Raw genomic sequence first — 24,420 nt, 5'->3', positions numbered from 1 at the left:
GAGATGAATTGCGCTGCACCTATCCTGGGAGGTTGGGGTGAGCTTAGGTTTGGGGAACATGTGCCCAGTCAGGTGGTTGGATCGTTAACTGGGCTGTTGAGGTCAGACTGGACCCAAGATTTCAGGAAACGGGAGTCCTAGTGAGTCCTGAGGTGGCCTGTGACTTGAGCCCTGAGCGGATCCTTGACGGAGAAGAATCGTTTCCCCGCTGGTTGTAGCTAAAAAGAACCGCGCGACCCGATAAAGCGTCCAGCAGGTCACTCGCAGCTGCTGGAGCGAGGACAGGCTGTTGCGGGGAACAGGCGCCCGGAGGGGCTCTGGCTGGGTTGGGCTGTGACCTGGGCTGGCGTGTGGGTGGTGAGCTATGACCTGGGCAGCGCCGCGCCCCCATCGAGCTCTAGGACCCAGCCCAAGCCGGCCAGCCCGGGTTGGAGTTGGGGAGACCGCGCCGGGGGCGGCAGGAAACGCACCTGGGAGCGGCCCCCCTGGGAGCGGCGCACCTGGGAGCGGCCCCCCTGGGAGCGGCGCACCTGGGCGGACTTGGGACCGCCAGTTCGCGCGCTTCCTCGGCGGAGGCTGACCGGTCCCGCCCCCCGACCAATGGAGGCGCAGAGATCCGCAGAGGCGGGCGCGGATTGGGCGCGGGCGGGCGGGGGCGGGGCGGCGCGGCGGGCCCCTTAGATGCCCGGCCGGCGGGCGGCGCTGAGCGCTCGCTCGGCTACGCGGGCGCGGCGCGGGCGGAAGTGGCGACGCTGGCGTCCCGGGAGTCGGCGGCGGGCGGCAGTGACGGCCCCGGCGCTGGCGGCAGTGACGGCCCCGGCGCTGGCGGCAGTGACCGCCCCGGCGCGGACAGCGGCGGCCGGGGGGGCGGCGGCGTGGACGCCCGCGGCGCCGGCTGGGGCATCACCGCCGGCCTCGACCCCGAAATGGCGCTGCTGGCCGAGCACCTGCTGAAGCCGCTGCCCGCGGACAAGCAGATCGAGACGGGGCCCTTCCTGGAGGCGGTGTCCCACCTGCCGCCCTTCTTTGGTGAGCCGGGGCCCGGGGGGCGGCCCTGCCCCGCCGCGCGCGAACCCTCCTCCTCCCGAGCATCCCACGCCGCCTCGGCCGCAGACGCCCCCAAACCCGGCTTCCCCAGGCGCCCGAGACCCCTTTTCTTCTCCACGCGCCCCACACGCGCCGCGTTCCGACCGCTCCCAAATCCTCCATCTCTCCCCAGACTCTCCGGTCTCCCCTCCGGGCAACTCCACCCCCCCCCCCCCCCGACACCTCCCATCCCACCGTAGCCATCAGGGGACCCCCAGCCCTCCGCTCCCCTGGGCTCCCCGGTTGTTCATTTCCCCCAGACACCCCTTACTCTTCCAAACCCCCGATTTTCCCGGAAAGCATCCGGCCGCTTCTCCCTCAAATCCTTTATCCCTCGCGGGGTGCGCCCCCCCTTGTCGAATGGCTCTCACCTCCCTTTCCACCAGTTCTCCCGGTTCGTGGGCCCCCCTTTCCTTAAACCCTCCCGGCCTCCCGCCTGGGACCTGTGAACTCGCAGGACGGCCCGCTCCAGGCCAGAGACACCCCGGCACACTCACACACACTCACGCACACACACACTCACATGCACACTCACGCTCACGCACACTCACACACGCTCACACACACACTGACACACACTGACACGCACACTCACACACACGGACACACTCACACACTGACACGCACACACACACACACTGACACTCTCACACACACACACTGACACTCTCACACACACTCACACACACACACTCTGTCCAAGGGCAGGCAGCCTGGCAGGGTCAGGAGGGGGATTTTGAAAACGAGTCACAAAACTCTAGGGCCCCTTTCCATGGGGAAACCACCTAAAGTTTTCCGTCCATTTAGAACAGAGGTCAGGACTGGGGGGTGGGGGCTGCTTTGTGGGGTGATGTCAGACACAGGGTGCTCTCCAGGGTTGTAAAAGACGGCCCCTCCCCCATGTGTCATATCCAGAAAGGCCTTGGAGCGCCGGGAAGGCGGTCCCTCAGTGAGTCCCAACCCCCCCCCCCCCCCAGCCCATGCCCAGGATGGAAAGTGGGAAACAGAAGACAGTGCCGTCGGCCCTGCCCTTGGCCCTTCCTGGTCCTGGGTAAAGGGTGCAACCTGAGCCTCTGCTTTCTTCTCCTTGCCCTGTGCCCTGACCTCTGAGTTCGCTTGGTGGCCTGGTAGGAAGATACCAGTGCCCAGGGCAGGGTCCAGCTGAAACCTATCAGCCGACAGAGCCTTAACCACTGACTGAGACTGAAGAGATTTGGCTCCCAGGGCGGTCACTCACTTCATCCCTAGTGGGGGATCAGGGCTCATTGTGGGCAGTACTTCCTGCAGTGCTGTGACCTCTGGGGCGGTTGTGGTTACCTGGAGCCGTTATCTTCCACCTCTTGGGCCTCAGTGTCCCCATCTGTGAAATGGGGATGCTGACCTCCAGGGCCAGCTGCAAGGAGTAAGTGAAGTGGTGTATGTGAAGGTGTGTGGCCTTCGTGCCAAGTAACTCTTAGCTGGGGTGGGTGGTGGGGGGGGGTGTTAATGATATTTAAGTCCCTGGGTCCAGTTTTGGTTCCTTCATATAGTAGATGGTTAATCAATGTTTGAACGAGTGCAATTGCCTGGTTCATATGATTGTCAGACCTGCGTAAGCAACCTGAGAGCAGGATCTTGGTCATTTTTGTCCACTGCTACGTCCCCAGTACCAGAACAGTGCCTGGCACATAGTAGGTGCTCAGTTGGTACTTGCTTTTGCTAAATGTACAAAACATTCTTATTGTCGGTATCCCAGTGTTGAGCTAACACTGCATCTCCAGGCAGGGTCTTGGGAGCTAACTGGCTTTAACGTTAAGGAGTTGTTCATTTTTGGGACAGTCTCCCCCGCTCTTTGGTTCTATGAATATTTGCAGGACAGCCAGCTTGCCCTGGACAAGAATTCAGAATCTGTTTAAGCTAGTGGGTCTCCACTGAGGGCAGGGCGTAAGGGTGCAACGAGATGCTACTGGCATCTAGTGGGTAGAGGCCAGGGATGGTGCAAAACATCCTACAGTGCACAGGTCGGCCCCCACCACAAAGAATTGATCCAGCCCCACATGTGAGCAGTGCCAAGGTGGAGAAACCTTGAGTTAAGCTCTGTGGCCTTTTTCTTCCGTATCTTCTGCAAGGTTGCCCATCAGTTCTGCACTTGAAGGTATCTTCACTGAATGCAATTATCTGGCTGGTTTTAGAGGAAAGGGATGGTGGCAGCTGGAGCCAGCAGTGCTCTGGTGCCAGGGCCGAAGAGCATCCCCTCCTCCCTTTCCCTGATCTCAAAGGACCCTTGTCTTTGCTGCGAGTCACGTGCTGTGGGCCATCACATCTGTTGACAGAAGCGCCATTTATACAGAAACCTCAGTGGGTTGGCCCACAGAGGATAATTCTTAGGATTCTAAAAAAAAAAAAAAAGTGATAATCCATTCGGAACCATTATGTTCTTCTCGGGGGAGAGTTTCTGCTGAGGGTTTAAGTTTTAAGAGGATGCTCCCAGCAGTGGCTTTTCTCTGGGACTCAGGGCCGAGTGAGATCTGCTGTTCGCTCTAACACAGGGGCTTTGTCTGGATCTTGGGCGTATCTGGTCACCTGGATGACCTGGGTGGTGAGCGTGTCTCCTGAATGGAGGAGGTCTGGGATAATGGATGCAAGAAGCCTGAAGGCATTGAAGTGACAGCCCCCTCGCTGTCAGCGTTTCCATACTGTGGCACTGCCCGCATTTGGGGCTGGATCATTCTTTGTGATGGGGGCTGACCTGTGCTTTGTAAGATGTTTAGCAGCATCCCTGGCCTCCGTATGCTAGATGCCAGTAGTACCTCTTCTCCCCGGGTTGTGACAAACAAAAAAACATCTGTAAGGGGACAAAAATCACCCCTGAGTGAGAACCACTGCTCTTGATATAAATATGGCAATGGGCTGAAAGCTGTGTTTTTAAAAAGTGTTTAATTTTGCAAGGAAGATCTGTTTTTCGAAGGAAAATTGAGCAAGAAAAATGAGAAATGGAAATCTCCTTGTCATTTATTGAACACTTACTATGTGCTAAGTATTAGGTGGAGCAGTTCATCTAATCCTCTCACAGCCTTTTGAGGCAGGGCTTTTTTAAAGAGAAAATCTCTGCTGACATTTCAGAGTGGTTTTCTTTTCAGACTCATTTTGATCAGTCTTCAAGGGAGACTGTATAAGCTGCTTTTTCCACTTAACAATGTAACGTGACCATCTTTCCGTGTCAACCACCTTTTTTCATAGCTGCTGAGAATTCCATTCTTTGAATGTGGCCATAATTCATTTGTTCTAGTAAACAACACTGTAATGAACATCCTTGTATTTATTTCTTGACATGCTTCTTTTGTTATTTCTAATTTTTAGAAGTAAAATCGTTGGAACAGCCACATTTCCTAAAACTCCGTCGGGTGCGGTTTGTGATGGAGTGGGTTGGGCCGGATGGGTGCTGATTCTTTGGGCCCAGGTCAGGTGTGACTTAGAGCACCCACATCTTGGGCTAGCGCTTCCTCCCTGTCGCCAGCCTGTATCGCTCGCGTTGTGCAGGCTTCACTGTGGCCACTTAGAGGCCAGCCCTTTATTCATCTTCTCTCTCCACCTTGACCCCGTAATCGGATCTCACCTCTGACTGATCAGCTTGCGGCTGACTTCTGTGAGGCCTCCTCTCACCTTTTAGGTCAATTTTCCAGCTGTTCCAGAGCATTGCCAATTGGAGGGCAGAGGGAGGGGGAGAGAGGGAGGGAGAGACTTAGATGTCATTTCGTCTTCTCACTCCCTGCCTAGAAGCCTCAGTGGCTTCCTATTACCCCAGCTTAAAATCTGTGTTGCGGCCTTTCCGAAGCCCCGCAAATGGTACCAGGCCATCATTTGCCTCTGGAGCTTTCCCCGTGTCAGTCTCTCTGCCTGGCTCACCACGTCTCTCCAGCCCCCCACCTTTCTTTGGCTTGCTTGGGCTCCCCTCACGCTTAAGGAATCAGCTTAGGGGTCACCTCACCCAGAAAGTCTTTCCTGTCTCCCTTAGACTCTCAGGGAGCCTATCCCATTCTAGACTTGGAGTTATTTTAGCACCTGGTTTGCCGAATGAATGCTTTTGGTTCCATTCCTATTTTTTTCTGAGTTCTTTCTAAAACTGATTTGCATTTCTCTTTCTTTCTTTCTAAATTACAGTATGTCACCAAATTACAATACATAATTCATATCCTGTACCCATGGCAGACATTATTAATCAATCATGATACTGCGGGCCCCTTCAGGTCTAGATACAGCCTCGGTGTCCTTCTTAGCTTAATTAAACGGATGTCCATTGAATTGGGCCGTACAGATTTCTGGCACTCAATTATAGAATAAACCCCCCAAAGAGTGGTTTTCCATCACTTTGGTTCAGTGCTTGTTCTGTTTTGGGGGACCAATGGCATCCCAGAAGCACAGAATCATCTTCTTGTTTTACAACCAAGAAACAGAGGCCAGAGAGGTTAGGTGACTTGCCCAGGGTCACATAGCCAGTGAGTGAAGAGCCAGACTACACACACCTCAGGCCTCTGGCCTCCTTATGAGTGCTTTTGCCCTTGAGCCTGCCTGCTGCCCTGCCCGGTCTGGCAGAGGAGGAGACCCCTAGTGGAGCCAGCCTGCTTGGTGACTGCAGACTTGTGCTGGCACCATGGTGACTTGTCCAACATGCTGAGAGAAGAGACCAGATATGCAGGTTTCCTCTGGGGCGTGTGCTTCATAACTGGCCTGCCAAGCTGGGCCCATAACTCCTGCTTATTGGAATGCAAATTTGAGTAAGTGGGGTGTGGAAGTCATCAGTGAGTGGGTAGGCCCCAAACAGGTCAGTTTTTCATTTAATTGGGACATTGCATTAACTACCTGGGAACCAGCCCCAGCAGCATCCCCTGGTTTGTGAGTAAGAAGTTCTGCTTGCTTAAGATAATTGTCTTCCCTGTTTCAACAAGCACCTTCCAGGACACAGGGACCACCAATTACATCTTTGCAATATTTTTGTTTTTCAGTTTATACAAATGTATGTTTATTTTGATTTTGTATAGAATATCTTAAGAAAGAGAAACCAGAAACTGTATTAGCCCTCTCCCTATAGCAGGTCAGGTATCTTTCTTTTTTAAAAAAATATTTTTAATTATTTCAGAAAGAGGAAGGGAGAGAGAGAGACAGAGGTAGAAACATCAATGATGAGAGAGTCATTGATCGGCTGCCTCCTGCATACCCCCCGCTGGGGATCGAGCCCACAACCTGGGCATGTGCCCTGACCAGGAATCTAACTGCGATCTCCTGGATCCTAGGTCAATACTCAACCACTGAGCCATACCGGGCATTAGGTATCATTTTGGTTGGGTGTTTGTTGAGAGCTGGAGTCTGTAGGAGCAGGAGATAGACTATGTGCCTGGGAGGGATACTTCTAGGAGGAGGAAACAGTGTCCTGTGGGGCAAAGAAGCTAAATATGCACTTTCTGCACTGGATTCTGCAATTTTGAAACTGCCTGCAGACTCCTTTCGTCAGTTGGAGGTGCATTTGCAAGTAGTGAGGACTCATTAGCTTTTAGGAGCACCTACTGTGTGCCTGATGCCTCCTTGGTGCTTCACGCTCATGATCTCACGTGGCCTGAGCAAGATCTGAGTGACAGCTGATGAGAGAGCTGCTCCAGGTCCTGTTGTGCTGGCCTGTCTGTCTGCATGTGTAACAGCCCATGAGTGGGCTGTTTTGAGGTCTCAGTGGGGAGAAGTCACTTTGAACCTGGGTCTGCTGTCCGTGGCAGTCCATGCTCGGAACACCATAGGAACAGAAAAAAGCATGGGTGTTGGCATGAAGCTGAGCCAGGCTGAGCTGGAGTCCTGGTTCTGTGGTGCCAAAGCTGTGTGTCTGCGTGCAAGTTCTGCCCTTCCCTGAGCCTTCTGTAAAACAGGGCCTCCCAGGAGGGCTGATGGAGGTGATCTGCCAAATGATTGTGGTGCTCAGTGCCCACAATCACTCCATTTTTGCACAGGCAGGACAGATGGCCCCAGGCCTTTAGAAACTGTCCCTCCATGCCACATAGCTCTTGGGAAAGAAGGATCTTCCAAGAAGTTGCCTCTGGGCCTTAGTGACCAACTTCCAGCTGAGCTGCCTGGCTGCTGAAGTCTGAGGCCTGCTCCATCCAGCACCCTATTTATAATATCCAAAGGCCAGTGCAAGAGTACAGACCGATATCACAGAGCTGCTTGGAGGAAGTGCCCCCCATGTGAATCCCTTAGAGGCAGAAGTCAGGCCCCCTTAGGGTGCAGCAGTGTGCCTGGCAGAGAGGGCATAGATGCCCAGCCAGTGTCGAACTGAAAGGGAATGGGAAGAATGCGTGACAAAGGGCTTTGTAAAACATAATGCGTGACCCCTGTCATAACTTGTATAATCTCTGTTTAGAGTGGTTCCATATGTCAGACATGAACCAGCTGATATCTCATTTCCAATCCATATAACGACCTTATGAATTAGAAGGAATTGGCACCATTCTATAGACGAAGAAACTGAGGTTCAGAGTGGTGAAGGGATTTGACCAGGTCACGCAGCTAGAAAGTGGCCCACGGGCTTGGAAGCAGGCTGGCCCTGCAACCAGGGAGATGTTGGAAGTCACCTTCCAAGGCAGAAAAGCCCCTTTGGTGCATCTGGCACGACATAAGCTGATTTCATTGAGCATATTAGAATGGAAATGTTGGGCTGCAATCGAGGGTTTCATTGTTTCAGTTTTAAAATGGCTTGGGTGGATGTTAACTCCTTTGTTACATTCTTCCAGTGTTACTTGTATAGGGCCTTTTTAAAACTTTTAATTATAGTGTAAACTGTATCAGAGCTTTTAAAAGTCATTACAGCGGATCGGTCCTCTCCAGAGTCCTATAAAAAACCTGCTTTCTGCCTCTGCGGTTAGGCAGCCAACTCATGCTTCCCCGTGTTGAGAAATGATTTATTTTCTGCCTTGATGTTCCCCCAACTTCCTTGTTTCACTCCCTTTTGAGATCTCTTTTTTAATGGTCTGGAATACGTCTGAAGTCATCATTTTGAGACTGGATCATTCCTGCTAATTCTATTCATACCAGCCAATCAGTTAATACCATTCTCTTCCTACCTCTCTCTCCTCCCTTCTGAAGTTTTCCCTTTGATTTTGCTAGATTTCCTCTCTGAAGAATAGCTTTGCCTGTTGAGAAAGATGGAAATGATGATAAAATTTGTAATACTACTACTACTAAGCATAAAGAACACCCCCTTTTTTATTGAGCATTCACTAGGTGCCAGCAACTGCTCAGCCTCTTATTTATAGATTCTCACTTAAGCCTCACAACCCTCTGGGGTGGGGTCCATTTTTAGCCTCTTTTTACACATGAGGACGTTGGGGCTCAGAGAGGTTAATTTCTCCCAGGCCACAACAAGTAAGAGATGTCATTTTCCCACCGCATTCCCAGGTCAAGGCTGGTTTTTGCCAAAAGTGGGGATTGTGGACAGAGTTGGCATGTCCTGGGGGACGATTTTTAAAAGCAACATTTTGGATGGTTCTTTGCTCTTTAGATAGTAGAAGTTCGAGGAGGAATTCGTGTTAGGAAGGTGGTGGGTGTCCTCCAGGCTCTTATCCTTCAAAACAGGCCCCGTCGCAAACTGGGCCATGCCCTGTGCACGTGCCCACGCGCACATGCGCACCCCCAGCACCCCAGCACCCCTGCACCCCTGCATACGCGCAGATAATAAATGATTCATCTCCATCAGCTGTAATTTGAGTGCCTCCCATTATGATCCCTGTAACCCAGGCCCGTAAAGATAACCTGCGCCCATGTGTCTACCAATGGAACCTTATTAGCCAGCTATTGAAAAACAAAACAAAACTGAATTTGAGCTAGAACCTCCCCGAACCAGACCCCTGGCACGGCGACGCAGGCATCCCCCGTCTTCTTTTGGGGCTGAGTGTTTGTGGGGTGGGGCAGGCGTTCCCATTCTGAGCCTCACGGGCTGAAAGTGGAGCCGAGCATCTCAGAAACACAATGCTTTGTGCTCTGGAATGAAAACTGTTCCGGAGATGAAACGAGAGGGTGGGTGGCGAGTCACCTGGGTAGTTGGCCAGTGTCGGGAGCAGCCCTTCCGAGGGGCGGCGTGGAGGGGCAGCTCCCGTGGAATTGACCCGCCTGTGCCGTGGTCTGGGTGGGGCGCGGGGCCGGGGCTCGCCAGCTGCGGCGAAGCCAGAAAAAGAGGAAGCGAGTGATTCCGTGTGGCGTGTGGCGCCCGAATGAGGGGGAATTCTGCTCTCTCCGCCATCTCGCCCGTCTGCTGTGGCAGAGACCCGGGCAGGAAATACTAGGTGTCCCTTGTCCGGCCAGAAGTGTCACAGAGGCATGCGCAAAATGCTTGCTTGGTGCCTGCCTCCTTTTATTTTGCGGGTGATGCTGACACAGTCGGCTATTTGTTCTCCAAGTATCTAGCAGAATCCAAGCAGGAGAAGGTGATCATTAACTGTCAAGAGTTTTTATTTTATTTTATTTTATTTTATTTTATTATTTTATTTTATTTATTTTATTTTATTTTATTATTTTATTTTATTTATTTTATTATTTTATTTTATTTTATTTTATTTTATTTATATTAAATTTATTGGGGTGACATTGGTTAACAGGGTCATATAGGTTTCAATTGTACATTTCTAAGGAGGAGTTTTTAAAAAATTACGTAGCCTGGCCAGGGTGGTCAGTTGGTTGAGCGACGGCCCATGCACCAAGAGGTCACGGGTTCGATTCCTGGTCACAGCACAGGCCCCGGTTGCAGGCTCAATCCCCAGTAGGGGGCGTGCAGGAGGCAGCTGATCGATGTTTCTCTCTCATGGATATTTCTATATCTCTCTCTCCCTCTCCCTTCCTCTCTCTGAAATCAATAAAAACATATTTTAAAAAAATAAAGGTGATATTACCTTTAAAAACATTATGTAAAGCTTTACCAAAACCCTGAAGACACGCCATGTGAAACCATTTAGCGAACGGGGGGCCTGTGACATCACTGGGTCACACCTTTATCGTAATTCATATTTTCGGTGACGACCCTGTTTAGAAAACCGCAAATGGCTTGCTGTACAAAAACAGGGACGTTTTTGTTCTATTCCGACGAATTCCATCCAGAGAGGTTGTGCCTGAGAAGGCTGGTGCACTGATAAAATTTGGTAGATGGAAACTATTTCTGTTTTAATCTTATTTTCCTTTCAGCACCGAGATCAAGTGTCTTCATTTCTTCTGTGAATTGCCCATTTTTTCTACAAGGTGGTTTCCTTACTGATGTCAGAGCTCTTCGCAGTGGGCGGGTCTTAGTCTGTGGTGTTGGCTGCATAGATCCGCCCCTCCCCCCTTGAGTTTGTGGCTTGGCTTTGATTGGTGATCAGACCCGGTTTTGTAATCAGACTTATTGATCTTTTTCTTAGGCCTTCTGGGTGGAATAAACGTGCTTAGGAAAACCTCCTGCTCTAAACCAGCCCGCTGCACATCACAGCGCTTGGCTGGAGGTGGTTCTGTGAAAGATGGTAGGATCGTATCTGGTTTTTCTTTTGTTTTCTGTTTTTACTTTGTTTTCAACACACCTTCCTTTTTTCCTGGACGGAGGATGGGGAACTAGTGTACCACCCACGCCGAGCCCCCTCCCTCCCTCCTGGCAGGTTCAGGGTGGCATTTTAAAGAGCCTGTTTTGCTCACAATAAAAAAACAAGTTTGGGGAAACTGTAAAACTGGTAAAACTAGAAGGGCAGTGGTGGGGCAGGGCTGCTGTCCTGTGGGAAAGGGAAGGCTGGGTAACCTGCTGGAGACTGTCAGGCTCCAAGTTGCATCCGCAGCAGGGCCCAGCTTGAGCTTAAACTATGAAAATCATCTTCCAGTTTTCCCATCAAGAGTCCCCTTGCTTTTGTTGAACTCACACAAACAGAAACCTTCTGGCAAGAAAGGCGAGAGAGCCTTGGCTTTTGCTCTGTGACCCCTGGCAGGTCACTTGGCTTTTCCAGGCCTGGTGGCCTTGGACAGCACCAAAGACAAAACCGGAGACCAGAACCTGCGGCGGGTCGTGTTGAAACAGGCGTCAGCCCAGCTGCACCCGGGGCACCTCCTGTTTGCACAGCGCCTTTGGGCTGTGGAAAGCGAGAGACCTGAGCCCAGTGCAGTTAAGTTGCTGTCCAAAGTCACATCAGAGTAGAGATTCGAACCCAGGACTCGCTGACTTACAGCACTACGTGGCTTCGCCCTAATCACAAGCGGACTGTTTACAGATGCTCCCAAACTGACGTCAGCGTGCACATTTATGTGTCCAGAGAGGTCCCTTTCCTGCTGGCGCTTCCTCTGGGGACAGCATGGAGGTGACTTCCTGTGTCACCCCCCACCCCCCGCCACCTCCCCCTCTCTGCTTCTGCTCCGCCCCCAGCTCTGGAAGTTACACTTTAGTCCCCACATTCCTACCCCTTCTGTCCCTATATAATGGCCACGACACCTAATAATAACAGCGCTGTCAGGCCAGCTTCTGCTGACCACGGTGGCCTTGTGACCCGAATAGCACACTGTCAGGAAAATGAAAAACAAAAAGCCTTTCTTCCCATCACCTGGGCAGGGCTGCTCAGAACTGCAGAAGAGCTGTCTTCAGAGCCAAGAAAGCCAAGTCACATTTTTTTCTGCATCTTGTCTTCTCCATCAAACGGCTTCATTGAAAATCAGCAGTAAAAATTGTGGCCAGAGCTGTGAGCGCTCATGCTGCACATACGATGTCTCTCCCCTCACAGCAGCCCTCCGGGAGTCAGTCCTACTAGTGCTCTCGTTCACGGACAGGGAAACTGAGGTGCCAGCCCCTTCCCATAGCTTCGGCCACCTTGCTTGTACGGATGGTTGGAACCAGTGCGTCGGGTCAGTCTTAACTGTGAGGAAGTGGAGAGAGAAACTGCCTGGCAGGAGATATGCCTCTAGATTCATGTTTTTCACAATCTATTCACTCCTTCATGCCACAGATATCATCTAAGCGCCCACGGGGCCCAGCTCTGGGCCAGAAACTGGGGATACAGTGGGGCACTGAGGCAACCTGGTCCCTGTCCTCTCACAGCTCAAGCTCATGGGCCACGTGGACAGAAAACAGAGTAGCACATGTGACTACAACCGCTGTAACACCGAATGGACTTGGAGAAAAAGTGGAAGAAAGAAGTATGACTTTTATGAGCAGGAAAAAAATCCTTATTTTCCCCCCAACATTTCATATGAAAATTTTCAATATACAACCAAGTTGAAAGAATTTTACAGTGACTATTCATACACCTGCCACCTAGATTCTACCATTAACATCTTACCGAACCTATACATCCCTATGGCCTTCCATCCATTCGCTTTTTCTCTAAGGACATTGTACATTTTTGAAAGGTAAGGATGTAACGTCACTGGCTGGAGCTAAGAGCAGCCATCCCTTTGGAAGGGTTTGGCCATTCCCCATGCAGTCCGTCACAACACCTGCCTGGTCCCTGGGAGGGTTGGAATTGATGGCTGCACAGTCAAGAGGGGAATAATCACTGGGGGAGGAGATCTTGGCTGCCTGGCATTTTTACTGAATTCTAGAACGTGCTGTCCTTAGGGGGAGCCAGCAGTAAGTGTCTGGGAGAGAACACATTCCAGGGCCGGCGAATTGCATGACCTCCCAAGGTTGGCCTCTGCAGGATGGGTCAGTGACACATCAGGCAAGATTCAAGGGTGAGAGTAATCACAATATGAAAGCACTTGGCAGGCCCGTCTAGGAGGCCAGAGGTTAGGTGGCTCAGGCCACCTGTAGCCCCGGCCCAGCACCTCAGGGCAGCTCCTCGTGGCCATCCTAGGGGAGGCTCCAGCGTGGTCTCGTGGAGGGAAAGTTGCTCCCACAGGCCTGGGAGACAGGCCCAGTTGCTGAGGGGAGAGGGCTCCCTGCTCAGCCTGAGGATTCTGTACCAGGAGCCCTGGTCCCGATGAGGGGCCTCAGGAAGGAGGAGAATAGAAGTGTCAGGGGGCGCAGGCTGAGTGTGTTCCCACTCCGTGGAAATGCTGGGGGACTTGGGGGTTTCTACACACATCTTGGTTATGCCTGGGTGATATTTGCTATACCATGGAACCTGACCCTAGTTATAATACGAAGTCACAAACATGATCAAAGTCCATTCACTGAGTGTGCATGCCCTGGGCACTCTGCTAAGTCCATTCACTGAGTGTGCATGCCCTGGGCACTCTGCTAAGTCCATTCACTGAGTGTGCACGCCCTGGGCACTCTGCTAAGCACATTCAATGCACGATGTTTAATTCCTACAATAAGCCTATGAAATAAGTCTGATGACTGCCCCATTTGCCATGTGAGGAAACTGAGGCACACAGGTGAGGAGACTTGCTCAGCTGGGGAGTGGTCAGGCCAGGAGTCAAGCTTAGTCTGTCTGGATTCCTGACCCACCTTCTTTCCATTCGGTTATGGGGTATTTCATTTACAGTATCTAACGCTGTTCTCCAATATACCTCTTTTAATAGCTGTGGTTAGAATGTTCCAGATGGCCGGCCAGGTGTGCTGGGTCACCTTGGATAGCATTCGGCCTGCAGATGTCCCTCCCCCAGTCCTCCACTCCCATGCAGTTGGTGTGCACACCAAGGCCCCTGCCTGGCCTGCGGGCAAGGGGAAGCGGGCTCTGGCATTTTCCTCCTGTGGGTTTGGTACCTGCTGTGGCCTGCTTGGCATGTTTGTCCCCTGGGCTCTGGACAGTTCTTCTGTGCTGAGCCCTTAGCAAGGAGCTCTGACCTGTGGGGTGTCTCTGGTCCCCATGACAGCCTGCCAAATGGGTCACAAAGGAGGGAAAGGAGCAGGGCCAGGCCACAGGCTGCTCACGTTTCATGTGGAGCCCAGAGTTCCAGGCCTACATCTCATTAACTCAAAGGAGTCATCTATTTTAAGATGCTCTATTGTTTTATGAGCTGTCAAGAAATGAAAGATGCCTTCATTTAAGAACAAAATATAGCCCTGGCAAGTTTGGCTCAGTGGCTAGAGTGTCGGTCTGTGGACTGAAGGGACTTGGATTTGATTCTGGCCAAGGGCACATACCTGGGTTGCAGGCTTGACCCCTGGCTTCGGTAGGGGCCTGTGCGGGAGGCAACCAATCGATGTGTCTCTCTCACATCAATGTTTCTCTCTCCCTCCTTCCCTTCCACTCTCTCTGAAAAAGCAATGGAAAAAATATCCTCAGGTGATTAAAAACCTAAAACCAAACAAAAAACCCCCCCAAAATATGTGTCTTGGAAGTGTCTTGGAAGTGGATATGTGTCTCGGAGCACCTCTGTGATCGGTTGGTTCGGTTGCCCCATTTGCCAGATGGGAAAGTCGAGGCTCAGAGTGAAGGGAAACACACCTGAGCCCACATGCCCAGAGCGTGCAGAGCGGAGTGTCAAGGCCAAGTTTCTGCTCTGTTAAGTGACTGATGCCCTTGCTGGTGTGTTCTCCTGGGCTTTTACACGGTTTCGGGGTCGTCAGCTTGTTTCTCCCCTATAAGCTGGTGCATGGGGAGGTCATCTCTAACACATCTGGTCCCTCTTCTCCCACCTTCTCCCTCCTGGCCAGCTGATTAATGAGCAGTGACCCGCCTCGTTGGCCGAGATGGGCTGTTCAGATCATTAGCTCTGCAAGACACTGCACAGCTGTGCTGTACAGTACCGTAGCCACTGGCCACATGTGGCTATTTAAATTCAAATGAATGAGAGTTAAATAAAATTACAAATTCAGTGCCTCCATCTCACCACATTTCAAGTGCTCAGGGCCCCGTGTGGCCTGCGTTGCAGATATAAAACGTTTCCATCATTGGGATAGCGCTGTTCTAGTGTGGAGAGGTACCGTGGACAAAAGGATTTGCCCCTCCCCCAGGTATTCCAGTTGCATTTTAAAGGCTCTGAGAAGTCCTGCAGTAAGAAACTGGTCTCACCTTTTTAACACCTATAAACAGCTCTGCCTTTCCCTCAACACGTCAAGTGACACCCCCTCCTGTCCGCAGGCCTCCTGGGTCCTTATTGGGAATCTGAATCTCTCTTCTCGTTTTCTCCCCAGATTGCCTTGGGTCCCCAGTGTTTACACCCATCAAGGCGGACATAAGTGGCAACATCACGGTACGTACTTGGCCCGGCAGCTGCAACCCCGGTCCTGCTTACCGCAGCGGGAATCTAAACCTGCCCCCGTTACGAAGAGCCTGCTCCCTGCCTCAAGCTCCCCGGACTGAGGGATAGGAAGGAGACATGGAAAACGGCTTGGCCACTAGCTCATCGGAATTGGGACTTGAGGCTCTTGGTCCTAAGCAGTCGTGGCATCTAGTTATAGCCTGACTGGGACCACAGTCTGAGGGTTGACCTGAGAAGGAACCTACTGGTTCTTGTATCCACTCCACCAAATAACTAAACTCTGAAGTCCATGGTGCATTAGCCCAGCGCTTCCCTTCCTCAGCCCTGGCAGCTCCTGGTGCCGCCCCCAGCTGCTGAGCCTCTCTGCCTGGGAGGGTCCTCTTAGGGCCCTGCCTGGGGCTTGGCCGCACTACATTATCTCATTTCTACATCCCAGCAGCCTTTGAGGCTGGTTCTGTTGAGGAAGCTCAGAGAGGCTGAAGGACTCACCTGAGGTCACACAGCAAGGACGTGGCAGAGGTGGGATTCAGACCCAATTTGAAAGTCCTGGGAGTTACTATTACAACCAGCTCTATTGCTGTGGTTGGTCCCCCCCCGCCAAAGATTTTTTAAAATTGATTTTTAGAGAGGAAAGGAAAGGGAGAGAGAGAAACATTGATGAGAGAGAAACATCACGGATCGCTGCCTCCTGCACGCCCCCTACTGGGGATCAAGCCTGCAACCAGAGCACGTGCCCTGACCAGGAATTGGACCGGCCACCCTTCAGTGCACAGGCGATGCTCCAACCAACCTAGCCACACGGGCCAGGGCCCTATCGCCATTCTTGGCACTGGTGGGAAGGCGAGGGGGGCCCTCCACCCAGCGTGCCGGCTGCTTGTCTGTGGGGACAGCCTTTCCAACGAGAACACCTCGTGTGCTCCATTTCAGAAAATCAAAGCCGTGTATGACACCGACCCGGCCAAGTTCCGGACCCTGCAGAACATCCTGGAGGCGGAGAAGGAAATGTATGGAGCAGAGTGGCCCAAAGTGGGGGCCACGCTGGCGTTGATGTGGCTGAAAAGGTGATGAGCTTGGGTGGCAGGCTGTGTGGCTGTCAGTCCTGGGGTCCACGCTGCCCAGGAGAGCCGTCCGTCCCTGCCACCGCCCTGCCCAGTCTGTTCTGATGGGGAAGGAAGGTCACACAGGTGTCCCAATGTTGCCTCTCTCTGGGTCCTGGAGCCGGGGTGGGGTGTGTGTGTGTGTGTGCTCTTCCTTGTGTCTGCCTCCACCCCCCACAAGCTAACTCCCTCTATCCCCTAAACATGCACTTTGGTAAAATGGAGCAGGGAGAGTCTGCTCCCTGGAGGGTGTGGCCATGTGGACTTTGGGGTAGGCAGCCTGCAATTAACATCCTCATGTCCCGTTTTAGGAATTGCTCCACCCAGTTACTCACCTTTGTCAGGGAGAGAGTCATGATCCTGGAATAAGGAATGCCCTCGGGTCCATCCATCCCAGGATCTGTGGGTTTCTCAGGAGGAGCCAAGCAGATGGTGGCGTTCAGATCAGTTAGATTGTTCGGGGCCACATCACGTGTGGGCCGAGTCAGGCTGCTGGGAGGGGAGGGCAGTGCAGGTGGATGCCAACAAGTGGGGCACTTAATGAGCACCTGCTGTGTGCTGTCATGGTGCGGGGTGATTAGAATGCCATAATAAATGAGGCACAGACCCTCTTAGGGGTACCGTGGTCTGGGCAGGGTGTCAGGCTGGTGGGTGGATCCTGACAGCAGGATATCAGAGCTGGAGGAGTGAGGTCAGGGAGGGCTTCCTGGAGGAGGTTGCCCCATCAGAGTCTCCAAGACTGAGCAGGAGAGTCCCAGGTAGAGGAGGCCTTGCAGAGGTGGGAGGGCAGGAGAGGCCTGGTGTGTCTGCAGCTCCACGAGGAAACGGACAAGCCAGACCCAGACCCTTGCGTTGTATGTTCTGGGGCTTCCCCAGGCCTAATGTAGACAAGGTGCCTGGGAGATGCTGTTTTGAGCCAGTGGTCACAGTACATGGAAGCCAGGTGTAAAAGAGTTGGGGAGTAAATAGCCACCCCCTTTTGTGTGTACACATTTCCCGTCTCACAGTAGGTGCTTAATTCAGAGTAGCTGGGGTCTGCCATGCGCAGGGGGTGCTGGCTGTCCACAGGCAGGAGTGGGCAGCGTCCTAAAGAGCCTTCTGTCTCCTTCCCGGGGTGCAGAGGCCTCCGCTTCATCCAGGTCTTCCTCCAGAGCATCTGCGACGGCGAGCGAGACGAGAACCACCCCAACCACATCCGCGTCAATGCCACCAAGGCCTACGAGATGGCCCTCAAGAAGTACCACGGCTGGATTGTGCAGAAGATCTTCCAGGTGAGCCCGGGGAGCCCGCTCTGTCCCCAGGCCCCAGGGGCTCACCAGCTTGTGGGGTCCATCCCCCGCTCTGCCACTCCTTAGCTGTGGCCCCTGAAGCCTGCGTTTGCGCCCCTGGGCTCAGGAAGGGCTCCCCTGTCTATGGGAGGGGGTTGGCTCACATGGGCAGGAAGAGCCAATCACCAGGTGGGAAATATGGACACCTTTGGGCCACCCACCCTGGCAGGGCTGGGGACAGGGCCCATCCCAGTGGGAGCCTCCCCCTGTCCCCAAGGACCCCCAACCACCACCTCAGTAATAACGGCATGTCCTGTGTGGCTGGCCTAGGGCGGGCCGCCCATGGTTTACAATCTTCACCAGTGCACCATGAGGTGGGAACCATCCTTACCCCCATTTCACAGATGAAGAGACTGATGCTCAGAGAGGCTAAGTATCTTGCTCAAGGTCACAGGAAGAAGATGGGAGCTGAGATTCTATGACCCCGGGCCTCAGTGTCCTCATCTTTCAGATGGGTGTAAAGTAGGCCCTGCCTCAGAGGGTCATTGCGAAAATGAAACATGTTCATCTGTGTCAAGTGCTTGGTTTACACTCAGTATTATGGAAACTACTACCATTCCTTCTCATAATTACAATATTATTATTTGTAATTTCCTCACCCCATCAAACTCGCAGCCTTTCTACCTGGCTGCATCTTTTCCCTCTGGCTCTGAAATTCTGTAAATTTCTGATTCTCTGGACTTTTCCAGTTGTCAGGGAGGCCCTGAAATTTAGGCGAGTGTCGCCTCCTATAGGACAAAAGAGGTCACAGATTAGCGGTCCTCTCTCCAACTCAGAAAGTGGGTTTTCCAAAGAAGTAGTTCACCTTTAGAGCAGGCTAACCCAGAGGAAAGAGGCTTATCCATGCCAAGCACCTACTGTGTGCCCGGCACTGTGCTGAGCACCTACTGTGTGCCGGCGCGATGCTGAGCACTTTGCACAACCTTCTTAATCCCCGCAACAGCCACCCAATTAGATGGGTGCCATGATCATCCCCATTTTACAGATGAGGAAACTGAGGCTCAGAGAGGCCAAGTAACTTGCTCAAGGCTCACAGCTAGTCTGCGGCACAAGCTGAAATCTGAACCCAGGCCTGTCTGTCCCCAAAGCTGGAGTATTTCCTGCTGTCCCTCATGGGGGTAGATGACAATACACATCTCCCTTTGCCTTTGCCTTTCCCTTTCCCTTCCAACACCTCAAATAGTGCAGACCCCTGCCCAACCCGCACCTCAGGGAAGTCCCCTCCCAGAACCCCACCGTGCCTGGCCTGGCGGGTGGGTCCCCTCTAACACCGCCACCTCTCCTCTCGCCGTCTCAAGGCAGCGCTGTACGCGGCACCCTATAAGTCCGATTTCCTGAAAGCGCTCTCCAAGGGCCAGAACGTGACCGAGGAGGAGTGCCTGGAGAAGGTCCGCCTCTTCCTGGTCAACTACACGGCCACCATCGATGTCATCTATGAGATGTACACCAAGATGAACGCCGATCTCAACTACAAGGTGTAGGCGCACCCAGCGGCGGGCACACCGGGCCGCCCGCCGCCCCGTGCGGCCACGCGCAGAAACAAACCAGAATCACTGTGAATCAAGCTGGCAGGCCGCCCTTGGCCTGCTTCCCCCAGAGCCGCCCGGAGCCTGGCTGAGGTCTGCAGGGGACGGCCCTGGTTTCTGAAGTCATTTTTGGGATCTGTCATAATGGAGCAATAAATAACCATCCTACTTCTGAATCACCCTTGAATTTCACAGCAGCACAAACTGACTATACCTTCATTTCCGTGTGTAAAAATCCATTAATGTTGCTAATACATCGAGTCCTAGGGTTTTTTGGTTTCTCCCTCCCAACCCCCTGTAGTGCATGACTCTGGGGGAGCCCTGTCATACACCTCACTTTAAAAATGAGGATCTGGTGCAGTGATATTTCAGGTAGTTTAAGGACCATGAGGAGTTTGATTTGAAATTATGCAGAACCCCTATTGTGGGTTTGTTTCTTGTTTGTTTTTTTAAAGCAACCCCGTGAGTGTTCTCATGTGGTTGCCCAGCCCAGCCCAGCCTCTCAGCACTGTCATTATAGACTCTGCTCTTTCCTACTGTCTTCTTCCAGATAATTTTTTATAGTTGAAAACAACCAGCAAGCCTTTGATGACCGTGACCAAGGAGATTTTATTTTAAAGCTATCAGGTACAAATAATTGACGTGAATTTGCATGATTCTTCTACATAATTATTTTCTTCAGGGACAGCCTTTCCAACCTAAGAAACTACCTACATGTATATTCTCTCAGGGGGGACACTGAGCCCTCCAAATACTGAGACCCAAGGACACACCTTGCTGCCTTAACTGTCTTTCCTGGCTCTAACAAGAGCTGTATTTTTGAAAGTGTTGGAGTAAATAGAGGACCCCCCCCAAAGAATTGATGTGTGTTAAAAACTCAATGAGGAACAATTGGTGATTTTTATGCAGACGCTAAATAATTCTTAATAAATAAATCTCTATTTTGGAATCACATCTGTGTGCCGTTTTAGTTCTTGTCTCTCTCTTCCTGGATTAGCAGTTACCGCTGGGGACCAGCCAAAGACCTGTCTCCTAGGGTTCGTGGTTTTAAAAAAATAGAAGTGGTTGCCACATTGCGAAATTGGGGACATTTAACACGAAAGTCTTGGTTTCTAGCTTCTTTGGAAAAATCAGACTGCCTGGCACGACCTGAGAGATGACTGCCACCCTGTCTGGACAGGGTAAGTGGGCGGATGTATTCTCCACTTTGCCTCAGTCCCCACCAATCCCTGTTGCATCCCCAATCCTGTGATCCATTGTTATTATGGGCTGAAGCTTTTTGTGATACTAGGGTTAAATGTAGAGGGCATATTCATTTGACTTCATTGAGGTTTCTCTCTCTTTCCCTCTCCCTTCCTCTCTCTGAAATCAATAAAACATATTAAAAAGAGAAGAAGAGGAAACTGAACCCCCCAGGGGTAGGGCAAGAGGACTCAGCCAGGGCGACCCAGCCAGGACTGAGGGACTGACTGCATCCCTCCCTCAGCCATGTCCACTTCTGTGCCAGAGGACAGGCTGAGCCGCCCTCCAGCCCTCCTTCCTGCCAGGACAGTCTCACTGAGCCAGGTGAATCAGATCGTGCCCAGAAACCGAAAGAGCCCTCCACCTTGACAAGGGCTGACTCATTTATTGACTCGTTGACTCATTCAGTTAAACCTCAGTGAGCAACTGTTGAAAAACGTTGCAATCATCTCTACCATAGACAAGGGACTGAAGCTCCAGTCACTGTAAAAAAGGCTCAGTTTCCTTTTTTGTGACACGGGGGTCTTGCTGATACCCACCATAAAGGTTATGAGCCTTAAATGTTACTATTTGTAAAGCAATTAGGAATGTCTGCAGCATAGGACACTATCTCAGTGTTAAATAAAAACTGCACGGATATATTCGCGTGATGTGGGGTGCATGGTGCTGCGATCGAGTCTGGAGGCTCTGCCGCTCAGTAGCTGAGTGGCCTTGGACACATCATCTCACCTCTGACCCTGTTCCCTCCTCTGTGCACCGGGGATCCTAATCTTTCCAGCTCATCCAGAGTCAGTGAAACTGCCTAGGCCAGGCGCTGGGCGTAATCGTTCAGTGTCGGCCCAATAATCATCATTTTCAGGGGCTGGGGGACGGGAGAATAGAGGAGGAGCAGATCCTTGGGTTTGTGGGTTGGTTGATGAGTTCCCCTGGTTCACTCCGCCCCGCTTCGGGCTTCGAACCCCTCGGCACCCTCCCCTCCCCCCCAGCCTGCACGCTGACCGCCTGCAGCTCCCGCAGAGCCCGGTAGGTGGCGCTGTCGGCATTGCTCGGCCGCGGCGGCTGGGCTGGGCCGCTCCTCCCAGCACCCCCACCTCCTGCCCGCCCTAAAATGTGCTTGCTCTGGGGGGATGGGGGGGCAGGGGCGTTACCCACCCTAAAGTGTCCGGGGTGGTTTTCCAAAGGCTAAATGAGGAGCCCATCTGAGCCCTGCTGGGGAGATTTGAAGCCTCTCCAATGGGTGCTCTGGAGTTCTGACTTCAGGCCAGCGTCTGTGTGCAGGTCAAAGGTGTGTCCTGTTTCACTATTACTGTTAATTAAGGCTACTATTTAATTACCGTTACTATTACTACCACCAGCAACTAGCATCACCGGCACAGCCGAACAATTTTTAGGTTCAAGGGCAGGTTCTATGACTTTGCAGCCGAGTGACCCAGGGCAGGTCAAGTCACCACTCTGAGCCCGTTTCCACACCTGTAAAACCGGACAGGGCCTGACACATGGATGTTCGAGAAATGGCTTTTATGAATATTTTTATTTATTATGATGCTACGGCCTGCCAGGGGCTTCTGAAGCGGCAACCCGGCCCCAAATGTGGTTAAACCATAGCTAATGCCAAGGCCCTGAGTGAGGCAGGAGAGAAACCAGCAGCTCTAAGGACAGAGAGAGGGCCAAGTGGATGGAGCCTGGAGATGGGGCGGGGGGCAGCGAGGGAGAAACCTAGAGATGCTGAGGCCAGTGTGAGTTAGGTTTTTGTTCTAAGAGCAGGGGAAGTCATAGCCTCTATGAACAGAGGACCACAAAGCCAATTCACAGTTTAAAAAGCTGTTAGCTGCCTGACTCGCGTGGCTCAGTGGTTGAGAGTCAACCTAGGATCCAGGAGGTCACGGTTCGATTCCTAGTCAGGGCACATACCCAGGTTGGGGGCTCGATCCCCAGTGGGGACGTGCAGGAGGCAGCTGATCAATGACTCTCTTGTCATTGATGTTTCTTTCTCTCTGCCTCTCCCTTCCTCTCTCTGAAGTCAATAAAGATATATTTTTTAAAAAGCTGTTAGCTAGGATCCTGGACTCAGAAAAGGGGCTGTCTCCATCCTGACCCTCTTACATTTTCACTCACCATTCTAGGGGCCTCCATGGGCCCCCAGTAGCCCACCCAGGAAGCCCTGAATTACTGGGACCCTGCTGGCACCAAAGCCTAGATGCCCCCCTTTCTCTCTACGCCACAACTTCAGATGAAGGCTGTCTTTGAAATGCCCATGGCCAGCTGTGGCCCGGCCACACCCACAGGCCACCAGGCCTGCTGCCCAGAGACTGGAATCACAGCCCATGGCTGAGCAGCTGAGAGTGGCTGTGCCCATGGCAACAGTCATCTGAGGGGATGGGTTTCCTCTCTACCTGGCCTCAGGTTTCTGCCCCAGGGAGAATTCCAGAAGAGCCTCATTGAAGGTCCCTGGCAAGACGGGGCCTCCAATCTCTGGGCCCAGGTCAGCTATTTGCAGGACCAAGATATACAAACCAGCTGATTGTCTGCAGCCTCTTTGTATCTCGTCTCCATGGCTTCTCGGTAAATGTGGGGAGATGTGATTTCAGGGATCCCAGAGGAAGACTATCAGACCCCTCGCCCTCCTGACTGTGTGACCTTAGGCAGGTCCCTCACCTCTCTGGATGTGCTTCCTCTCCTGTAGCTGGAAGGAATACTTGAGGATAGAGCCCTACACAGCGCCTGGCACACAGCAGGTGCTGCATAAATGCATAATGCTAGCCCTGGTACCTCCCCTGCCCTCTTTCCCCAGTTGTCTCCTCTGCTTTTATTCTCATCATGACTTGAGCCTGCCTGTGGTACTCACTGGAGAGAGAGCAATGTGGCCAAGTGGGATTTCTCACCCCATCACCCCACACTCCTGATCTCATCCCGGTGGGTGCCAGCAGGGCTTCCGAGTCAGAGGTGAGGGGACTGAGGCACATGGCTGCCATAGGGGCTGAAAGGTGCCATCTAACTCAGATGGTCCTGGGCTCAAATCCTGACTGGACCACCAGGAGGTACCTTGGGCAAAGGGCTATCATTGTGCACAACCTCAGTTTGTCCATCTGCAAAAGGGGCTGGAGGAGACCACCCCTCTGAGGGCTGTGGGGAGGAGGGGATGAGATGCTGGTACATGAGGGGCTGAGAGGCTCGGGACCCAGTCCCACATGGTGGTTTTGGCTGCATCCACAACTTAGAGACCCACTCCAGGCCCCCAGGGACCTGGACACCAGTTCTTGGCCTAAACCAAGTTCTGGAGCTGTGAGGCCACCAGCCGGGCTAAGGGGGTGCCCATGGAAGAGAAAGAGAGACGAGAGCAGAGGCAGAACACTGCCTGGGAGTGTGGGGGAGCCGTGCCGGGATGCCTGCTGTCTTCTGGACTCAGTGGTTCTCATCTGTAAAATGGAGACAATGAAATGGGGGCACCAATGCCAACCTCACAAGACGACTGGGAAGAAAGATGTTACATGGGGTAAACGAGAGCGCTCCAGAGGGGATGTTAGGGAGTCTTGGTTGCGGAAGTGTGGGGGCCACATGGGACAATTTACTGAGCAGTGACTGTCGCAGCACAGCTCAGTGCTCGTGAGCACCAATAGTGCTTAACCCTGCCAACGACGTGAGGTAGGGGCCGTTGCTAGCCCCATTTTATAGATGAAGAAGTGAGGCTCGGAGCCCTGGCTGCTGTGGCTCAGTGGTTAGAGTGTTGGCCCAGGCACTGGGTTCGATTGCTGGTCAAGGGCACATCACTGGGTTGCAGGCTTAATCCCCCGCCCCAGTCAGGGCCTGCGTGGGAGGCAACCAATCCATGTGTCTCTCTCCATCGATGTTTCTCTCTTTCTCTCCCTTCCTCCCCCCTTTCCACTCTATCTAAAATCAATGGAAAAATATCCTCGGGGAGGGTTAACAAAAAATACACACAAACAAACAAAAGAAAAGAAGTGAGGCTCAGAAAAGCAGAGTCACCTGCCCAGGGCCACACAGCTTAGACATGTGATAGAGCCACACCCACAT

The 24,420-nt window shown here is 52.5% G+C and overlaps 1 protein-coding gene across 1 annotated transcript; it reads left to right on the top strand.

Annotated features, from left to right (window-relative positions):
* The first annotated feature begins 737 nt into the window (after positions 1-737).
* GLTP (glycolipid transfer protein) lies at positions 738-20,100 on the top strand. Its single transcript, XM_081123198.1, has 5 exons — positions 738-1,029; positions 15,128-15,186; positions 16,123-16,256; positions 17,413-17,563; positions 18,919-20,100. The coding sequence occupies exons 1-5, from the start codon at positions 927-929 to the stop codon at positions 19,099-19,101; spliced, it is 630 nt and encodes a 209-aa protein (XP_080979324.1). The 5' UTR covers positions 738-926; the 3' UTR covers positions 19,102-20,100.
* The last annotated feature ends 4,320 nt before the right edge of the window (positions 20,101-24,420 follow it).

The sequence above is a fragment of the Miniopterus schreibersii genome (genome assembly GCF_964146895.1).
Source record: "Miniopterus schreibersii genome assembly, chromosome: 20".
NCBI lineage: Eukaryota > Metazoa > Chordata > Mammalia > Chiroptera > Miniopteridae > Miniopterus > Miniopterus schreibersii.
This window is presented reverse-complemented; position numbering and strand designations above follow the sequence as displayed.

Excerpts from the sequence above, each read along its gene's own strand:
- GLTP (XM_081123198.1), top strand. The coding sequence starts at position 927 with ATGGCGCTGCTGGCCGAGCACCTGCTGAAGCCGCTGCCCGCGGACAAG. Across the intron at positions 16,257-17,412 it reads GCGTTGATGTGGCTGAAAAG|AGGCCTCCGCTTCATCCAGG; the intron begins GTGATGAGCTTG and ends CCCGGGGTGCAG. Across the intron at positions 17,564-18,918 it reads TTGTGCAGAAGATCTTCCAG|GCAGCGCTGTACGCGGCACC; the intron begins GTGAGCCCGGGG and ends CGCCGTCTCAAG.